General features: G+C 52.0%; 1 protein-coding gene across 2 annotated transcripts; it reads left to right on the top strand.

Moving 5' to 3' along the window:
* The first annotated feature begins 1,256 nt into the window (after nt 1-1,256).
* On the top strand, nt 1,257-8,730 carry LOC311338691 (uncharacterized protein). 2 transcript variants are annotated; one of them, XM_084464008.1, is made up of 11 exons: nt 1,257-2,077; nt 2,234-3,325; nt 3,697-3,849; nt 3,941-4,019; nt 4,106-4,236; nt 4,493-4,663; nt 4,988-6,399; nt 7,138-7,222; nt 7,373-7,545; nt 7,632-7,733; nt 7,869-8,730. In XM_084464008.1, the coding sequence occupies exons 1-11, from the start codon at nt 1,402-1,404 to the stop codon at nt 7,953-7,955; spliced, it is 4,161 nt and encodes a 1,386-aa protein (XP_084320134.1). In that variant the 5' UTR covers nt 1,257-1,401; the 3' UTR covers nt 7,956-8,730. The 2 variants fall into 2 exon arrangements, with proteins under 2 accessions (XP_084320134.1, XP_084320133.1); XM_084464007.1 differs by having other exon boundaries at nt 1,257-3,325.
* The last annotated feature ends 589 nt before the right edge of the window (nt 8,731-9,319 follow it).

The following is a 9,319-nucleotide window of genomic DNA, read 5'->3' as shown; positions in this document are numbered from 1 at the left end:
AATATGTGAATTATTAAAAAATATATACATTACAAATGAAGGCCAACATACCTTAAACCTTATTTACCTAACCCAATGTATTATACATGGGCAGCACAGTAATGAGGTTGGGACATGTGTCATGCCATACACTGATTTATCTTTAGACACTGTCAATTCCATGTAAAAGTGGGTGTGACCCACCAAAGTTTTTAGTGAAAAACAAATGGTTGCACAATTCAGAAACAGGAAGTTTTAATACAATGGTCTTTACAAAAACCAACACACACACACACACACACACACACACACACACACACACACACACCTCCCCCAAGCACACACAGAATTGCTACAGTTGGGACACAACATGCAAAACAGCTGTGTCTGTCAGACAAACAGATCTGTGATCATACACACACATCGTAGATAATACACATATCAATTCAACATTAAATAACATATACAGCATGATAAACAGTAACACTTACAAGAACACCTTTGGTTTGCCAATCGTATTCAATCAATGATATTCCTGCTGTGTTTACACCATAGCTGGCTGAATAGATGCACGAATGCCATGAAAGTACCGCGTAGGTAGGCTACCTGTAGCCTCTCGCGAAGGGAAGAAGATAGTTCTACTGCGCAGCTATGTGCATTCTAGAGGGGCATTCTACTCTGATCGGGGCTTGTTCTGGCTGGCTTTAGCCTGTGGCTGTGCGAGCAGTAGATACGGTGCACAACTACATGTCTTTTGGTCAACATTTTAGTTTTTTCATTTTTTCCTTTATTCCAATTTCGGATCTTTCAGTCACAATGAAAACCGGAGACATTTCCGGGGACAGCAGTGGCCGGGGACAGGTCACTGAAAACGGGGACTGTCCCCGGAAACCGGGGACGTCTGGTCACCCTACGATAAGGTGACCAGATTTCTGAGACAAAATCCGGGGACATTTTCGGTTGGGTTGGTATGGGGGGGACGGACGACGACTGTCCCCGGAAACCGGCGACGTCTGGTCACCCTAGGTTACGAATGACAGCGTTAAGAAGGAAGAAGGTTTCAGGAAACCGGGCCCTGGCTCGTTGTTGATAACATGCCTGTGATTAAGGGGGAAGAGTCAGTGATTCATCATGGCAGTGGGGTGGGGAGACTGAGAGCTACATGGAAAAATATGCTCCAAACACACTTTTTGTCTTTTTGCTGTTTCATACAAAGATTGAGGACCCCCCCCCCCCCCCCTATTTTCCTCCGGTGGCCCATACCATAAATTCCGAACGGTCCCTAAATCAACTATACAAAAGTCCAGTCCGTGTTTTCATTCAACTAAACGAGGTCGGAAGTGGCTGTCGGTAAAGTACGGAGTGGAGTTCCGGGTCCGCGCAGGGCGGGCCTTCGTGTGCCGCTGCTACAGGGATACCAAGATGGAAATCCAGGGGCTGTCTGGTGCCCCGAACATCCACTCTCAACATGGCGCCCCACACACCACGGTTCTGTCGCAGCTTATATCGAACACACACACCATTTTTCGCTCTTTGTCGAAGGAAAACGGGTCTGATGGACTTGCGGACCCGGACCAGTCCCACCAGGACAGCCCCAGCAGCAGGCCGGGGACTCCTCCGCTTCGCCCACTGGCGGAACATGGCAGCGTGGCCCGTTTGTCGGTCGGAAAACAGCGACCGAAAGGCAAGGATCCTCCTCAGAGCGACGCTACGGTCACCGATACTGGACTGAACCTGAGAGAGACGGACTTACTGTCGGAAAAACACGTAAGAAACGTCTGGAAACACGACGTGGACGGCGGGGATGCAGCGATGCAAATGGCGTTTCCCTTCTCGGAGGGGGAAGAGGAGCAGCGGCCCCGGGGGGGAGAGGAGCTGCGGCTCCGAGGGGGAGAGGAGCCCTCCCAGCGGCACCGGGCTGCGGGTTCACGGCAGCAGCGTGCAGGCGGCTCCGCCCTGCAGCCGGCGGCCCCTGGGAACCTCGACGCGTCTCTTCCTCACCGAACCACGGAGGAGCCCCGTGTTGTGTTCAGTGTGGTTCAGGAAGAGGGACGACCCGGGAGGCAGGAGTTATTTTCAACGGACGATGCGATCAACGGTAAAGATCCGGAGTGCTCAACAATGAATCCATATCACTTGACGGATGTAGAGACGCCTAATGGTGTTTATTCAAACGATAACTTCCACTACGTCCACGGTAAGGCCTGTATGAAAGCCGATTGTGTTGATAGCCTATTCAATGCTCTACATGCAGATGGCGAATCCACCGTTTTCCAGCAGACCGACCAGGTGGGCCCTGAGAGGATGGAGGTCCAGGTGGGGCCTGAGAGGATGGATGGAAAGCTGCTGGGGCCGTTGATATCAGAAAACACGGTCGTTATGAACACCAGTGAGAACATGGACACTTCAGACTTTATTTCCGAACCATCCGGTCTTGAGGAGAATAACATTGCAGACACTGCATCCACAAGCTGCCCTGCGAACGAAACCTTCTCGGGAACTATCATGATCAATAACCAAAGCATCATAGTGACGATTGAAAACGGAATACTAACACTGGCCGCTCCCCCGGAGGGTTATGTCCACACAGATGACGACATGGTCAGTTTGAAGGAACACTTGGGCATGAAAGACCACGAGGACATCGTTCTCCTCAACTATGATAGCGGTACCAAATCCATAGGCAAGATCAGCACACTGGCTGTGGCTTCCTCCAGTCAACATGAGCCCCGGGCAGGTCTGTGTGGTGCTGACTCCGAGTTGGCCCTGGTGGATGACTGTCCGTTGACGGAGTCCTCCTTGGACCTCTGTCCAATCATAAAACAGGAAGTAGGGACGTTATGTGCCATAACAGAGAGCGATCTCGTCACCCCCTGCTCGAAAAGCGCCATCACCCTAGACTGTGACAGTAATCATGAGCCTCAGTCCGTGCACTTCATCAGGTCTAAGAAGGAGACCATCGTGTCTTTTGGCTGTACCCAGCCCGGCTGCCCCAGCATCTTTGACACCCGGCAGAAACTAAAGATACACCTTCTAAACCACGCAGAGGACCCCCGGCCGTACCGCTGCACGGTCGAGGGGTGTGGCTGGGCGTTCACCACCTCCTACAAACTGAAGCGCCACCTCCAGTCCCACGACAAGCAGCGGCCCCACACCTGCCAGTTTGAGGGCTGCGGGCGGCGCTTCACCACCGTGTACAACCTGAAGGCCCACCTCAAGGTGCACGCCCAGGAGAACGCCTTCGCCTGCCAGGTGTGCAGCGAGTGCTTTCGCAGCGCCACGCGCCTCACCAACCACCAGAGAGCCCACTTTGAGCCCCAGAGGCCCCACAAGTGTGACTTCCCAGGTAACGCCCACAGCAAGGCCTTTGACACACCATGACTCTCTATCTATTTGAATATTCCCAACAATGATCACAATCATGTCTCCCCGCAGCTGGTATCATTGTAGGTGACTTCACCTCGTGTCTTCTGAAACTTTAAGGCTGTGCTTAAGCTCTGCCGTAACAGGCCACTGAGGTCCACGCAGCAATCCTACTTTTTGCATTATAAAAATAACAAATGGAAAAGGAAAATGGATCAGTCTCTGTGGCAGTAGTCCCCGCCGCTGATTCAGGCAGCGAAAGCTTCGCCGTGGCAGGGAACTTTCTCTCAGGAGTATGGTGCCATGTATTCCCATTCTGTCGGTGTATTGGATTGTTCCATATTTCCTCCCCAGGGTGCGAGAAGACCTTCATCACTTTCAGTGCCCTCTTCTCCCACAACCGCACCCACTTCCGGGAAGCGGGCCACTTCACCTGCTCCTACCCGGGCTGCGGCAAGCTGTACGACAAGGCCTGCCGGCTCAAGATCCACCTGAGAAGTCACACCGGTATGCCCCCCCCCCCCCACTCTCTGAATGTGTTGTGTCCTCCAGGAGAAAGGCTGCTTGTGTCTGACTCTGAATGTGTTGTGTCCTCCAGGAGAAAGGCCGTTTGTCTGTGACTCTGAGGGCTGCGGCTGGTCGTTCACCAGCATGTCAAAGCTGTTGCGACACAAACGGTAAAGAAAAAAAAACTATTGGTTGAAGTGTCTTAAGGGCTGATATCCGGGCCACGATACCCATGCCACTCCTCTCTCTTCCCCAGGAAGCACGACGATGACCGACGCTTCACCTGTCCAGAGGAGGGCTGTGGGAAGTCCTTCACCAGGGCGGAGCACCTTAAGGGCCACAGCATCACCCACTTGGGCACCAAGCCCTTCCAGTGCCATGCCGAAGGTGGGCACATCAACGGCACCCTGCTGACACACTGACCTGTGTGTGTGTGTGTGTGTGTGTGTGTGTGTGTGTGTGTGTGTGTGTGTGTGTGTGTGTGTGTGTGTGTGTGTGTGTGTGTGTGTGTGTGTGTGTGTGTGTGTGTGTGTGTGTGTGTGTGTGTGTGTGCGCTGATTGGTGTTTCTGTACACTCAGTGGGTTTAGCCTGGTATCTCTAGTTGTTGTGGGTTTATTTGCTGAGATGCTGCTGTCTTGGCAGGCTGTAATGCAAAGTTCTCAGCGCGCAGCAGCCTCTACATCCACTCCAAGAAGCATAAGCAGGACCCCGGCTCGCTCCGGAGCCGCTGCCCCGTGGCCGACTGCTCCAAGCACTTCTCCTCGCGGAGCAGCCTGAAGAGCCACATGGTCAAACATCACCACCTCACGGCGGGTTAGTACGCATCCACACACAGGGCTCCATCACGTCCTCATCTGTAGTTGGGCCCTTGATCCAATAAGTCACAACCACACGCATGTCTTTATGTAATGCCTGATGGATGCTTGACCAAATACGATACTATACAACTTTATTAATCCCCCGTAAGAGAAATTCGTTGAAATGTAGAACTGATGCCGTCACACTGAAATAGAACTGCACTTTCAAACATCTCCAGGATACATTTGATCTCTTTTGGTCTTTCATGGGATCTGTAAATCAGAACAAATGTCATTCTGCCTCACCATGACTCACTGAGCCGTATCTCATGCAATGCAGATGTTCTCAGCCAGATGGAGACCACGCCCACCCTCACGCCAAGCAGCGAACTGGTCAGCTCCACCCCCATGACAGTCACTGGGCCCTGTGTGCCTGGGAGCGACCCTCTGAGCAACCTGGACCTCAGCTCCCTGTTCTCCAGCGTGCCCAGGGGTTCCACGTCTCCTTCCGGCCTGGGAGTGGGCGCGGCCTCTGTAGGTGGGGGCGTGGCGACCGCCTTCTCCACAGCAGACTTCTCCCTGGTGAGCTCGGGGATCCTCACCATTGACCCTTCGTCGGTCACCGCCGCACTGGGCCCCCACCATCACCAGACAGACCCCAACCACCACCACCTCCAGGCAGACCCTAACCACCACCATCAGGCAGACCCTAACCACCACCACCAAGGACCAAACCACCATCACCAGACAAGCCCCAACAATCATCATCATCACCAGCAGACCAGCCCTAACCACCATCACCAAGCAGGCCCCATTCAACACCACCCTGCAGGCCCCAATCAACACCACCCTGCAGGCCCCAATCAACACCACCAGGCAGGCCCCAATCAACACCACCAGGCAGGCCCCAATCAACACCACCAGGCAGGCCCCAATAACCTCCACCAGGCAGGCCCCAACAACCTCCACCAGGCAGGCCCCAACAACCTCCACCAGGCAGGCCCCAACAACCTCCACCAGGCAGGCCCCAACAACCTCCACCAGGCAGGCCCCAACAACCTCCACCAGGCAGGCCCCAACAACCTCCACCAGGCAGGCCCCAACAACCTCCACCAGGCAGGCCCCAACAACCTCCACCAGGCAGGCCCCAACCATCAACAAGCAGGGCTCAACCATCAACAGGCAGGGCCCAACCATCAACAAGCAGGGCTCAACCATCAACAGGCAGGGCCCAACCATCAACACCACCTCCAGGCAGGTGGCACCATCAAGACGGTCGATCCGCTCATCCTGGCAGCCGTGGCCGACATGGCCTCCCACCACAACCAGGGGCTGAAGGGGACAGTGGGCCACGTGCTGCCCCCGCAGGGCACACTCAACCTGGACGATGTGCAGTCGGTCACGCCAGAAGCCCTGGGTGCTCTCAGCATGCAGACCGCCGCTACCGCGATGTCGGCCGAACATGGGCTCTCACCCCCCCCGGCCACCGCCAGTGTGCTCAGTGGTGGGCCTCCCCCCGCCTCCTTGGCCGCCGCCCCGGGCCCCGACCTCCTGGCACCGGCGCCCTCTAAGGTGGTGGTAGCACGGGGTCAGGGCGCAGCGGGCCCTCTGCTGGACTGCGTAGAGGGCCTGGCTCCCCAGGAGGGAGGAGGGAAGGGGCTGGGCCAGTTTGTGTTCCCCGGCCCTAGCAGCAGCTTCAGCCCACAGAAGGACCCGGAGACCAGCCCCGCTGTGTCTCCCAGCAGCTTCCTGGTGAGCATCTGCACCGCGTGACACCACGCCACCACACATTGTGTGCGATTTAAAGGAGTGCTAACTAGGGCTGAACGATTTATCGTTTTCTGATCGAAATTGCGATTTCAGACAACGCGATCTCGTGATCGCCAAAGCCGCGGTTTCTTCCGTGTTCCTGACTGACCCGAGATCTGTTGTCAACTATTTATACAGGCACTGGAGAAATCACCACAAGCATTTGCACGACGAGTGCATGACGAAAAAGTCTGGTGAAAAGTCTCCCCCCGTCAACAATTCCGACCGCGGACCCTGTTATAATGTAATGTCCCCAATTAATGTAATGCAATTGGCCCGCCGGCATATCGCATTTCAGCGTTAACGTGGTAACTCTGGCGCGTCAACTCCGGCAGCCTGTAATCCCGTACCTCCCCCCCCCCGTCAACAATTCCGCCCGCGGACCCTGTCATAATATTATTATTATCGACAAAATTAAGGATTTTTTTGCATACATTTGAAATCAATTCTTACCTTTAGTTTTCATTCTTGCATTAGAGTAATGGCATGTAATGTTTTAATGGTATGATGTCATGTTTGTAAATATTACTGTTCATTGTGAATATTGCACTAAAGCTTGATTTGAAGAAAATCATGGATCAAATCGAAATCGCAATATCTACCAGAAAAATCGCAATTAGATATTTTCCTGAAATCGTTCAGCCCTAGTGCTAACCGTGTGTACCTGTTGGGTGGTGCTAGGAGAGTGGAGGCTCAGCCAGGACGGACTACAGGGCCATCCAGCTAGCCAAGAAGAAGAAGCAGAAAGGAGCACCTGCTTCCTCCAGTAAGACCTTAACCTGACAGGCTTATTTAGATTAGCTGTTGTCTCTGTAAACAAGGGACGAGCGGCTAATGTGAAGATTTAGGATAATGCAACCCTTTACAGCCGTTTGACCACAGCCACCGATGGTTTCCTCTCCTGTGTTCACTTCAGCTTCAGGGTTGAGCCAGAGAAAGAGCAAGGTTGGGAAAGCTGGCAGTGCCTCGACATCGTTGGTTCCTTCTAGTGGTCGTTATGGTGACGGTGCCCACACAGCAGCCAGTGGGGGGCTAACACTCAGAGACCCTGTCACTGGGGCCCAGTATGTACAGATACAACTACTGCAGGTAAGATGTAAACAACAACCCTCCGTGCTGTCTACCGCCTGGAGAGACTTTGACTGACAGCCGTTTGTTTCTGCGGCATTCTCCAGGATGACCCGCCTAGTGACGGGGACCTGGCCTTCCAGCTGAGCTCCCAGCCGTCCAGCTCCCACTCTCAGCTCACCGTCGACCTGCCCGTCAACATATTACAGGTAACATTTCAAAAGCCACTGTAAGAGTTTGGAGTCTTAACTCTCAACCAGCTGCATATATGTGTGTATTGTGAGGTTTGTGTTCTGGAATCCCTGTGCAAGCTGAGGGTTGTGGTTCTGTTGGCAATATTCCAGGAATCGTCAGTGATGCCAGAGGACGACAACGGTTCGGACACCTCCCAGTTCACTGGGAGCACCATCAATCTGCAGGATCTGGAGTAGACCACATTGGACCCACAACCCTGTCCAGTTTCCAGAGACACACTCATCCTGTTTGGATCTTCTGAGCTGCTAATGGTTATCATGGGACCACAGAAGGCTTTGATCCTGAAGGCTTATGCACCTTGAAATGATTAGACTTTTAATCATGTCCTCTATTTCTAGTCCAGACCCCCTATTTGTACACAATCAAGACTAATGGCACTCTATTTAAATGAGACCTGTTTTGCCTTGTTGCTGAATCTTTTTTCTAATTCAACCTTTTACTGTCTTCTTCATGGCCCCACGTGGACACTCATAACTCTGCCCCGGGCTCAAGGTGCACCCCGCCGAAGCAGGTGCCTTAGGTGTGCTCTAGGTGCCTTAAGGAGCTCTCCTATGAGTGGCATCACACACCCTGCGTGTCCTGCCGTCAGGGCGGGGCCCTGCTGCCGGAGTGCAGGGGCCTCACTTTGAACTCTAATTTTACCTGTGACCTGGCACTCCACATGTCGTCATGCGCCAATCTATAGATTTGCAGGACAGCCCACGGACACATGCTTTGAGCTGGGGCTGATTGTGTTTTAAGGGGTCTTGCTGGAGGACACGCCTCCAGTGAGGTCCCCTTACCGTGAACTCCTTTCTCGCCGCTTTTCTTTCTCGTTTTTAAAGGCAGAGACTTTACATGTTGCAAATGTGCTGCTTCACTTGAAGTTCCTGTTATCTCCTTATTTGTTATTTATTAACTGGTTTACAGAATGGCAGTGGCCAAATGCAAGAGATGTAATAAAAAATCAAAGCACAATCACTAAAGTCTGTACACCCTACTTTCAGAACTTTTGCAGATTTTAATCTTTAATACAAATTAATATCAATTTATTTTTATTAGTAAATATTTTTCTTGCAAATGAAATGCGAAAACAAAATGTATTGTTCTTCCAGACCATGTTTAACTCAACAAAGAATTGCCATCAAGGATTAAGATGCAGGCAAGGTCAACTCAAATCAAATATTCCCCCTGCATTTCTAAAACTGGATGGCTGGTATTTCTAACATTACTCAAACAGATGTTAAATCTTAGCAGCAGTACCTTTCAGAGGTTATATTATGCCAACAGGTTTAGTGTTAAGCCATTCCAAGCGGTTTGAAAATCTGAAGCAAATGTTGCTCATCTATCCATCATACATCTAGGTGGACAGTGGACACTCCCACTTGTGTTGTCACTAAAACAAAACGGCTTATAATGGCTAATCACAATAGTAACGTATGGAATTATATAACCCCTTATTTTTGCCAGACCTTCAGCTTGACTTGCTTGAAATTGTAGACGGGAAAACCCGGATTCTATAATATACATATAATAATTGTATTAGTGTAGGATGTGTCTA

This window comes from Micromesistius poutassou (assembly GCF_964030765.1).
Source record: "Micromesistius poutassou genome assembly, chromosome: 2".
NCBI lineage: Eukaryota > Metazoa > Chordata > Actinopteri > Gadiformes > Gadidae > Micromesistius > Micromesistius poutassou.
This window is presented reverse-complemented; position numbering and strand designations above follow the sequence as displayed.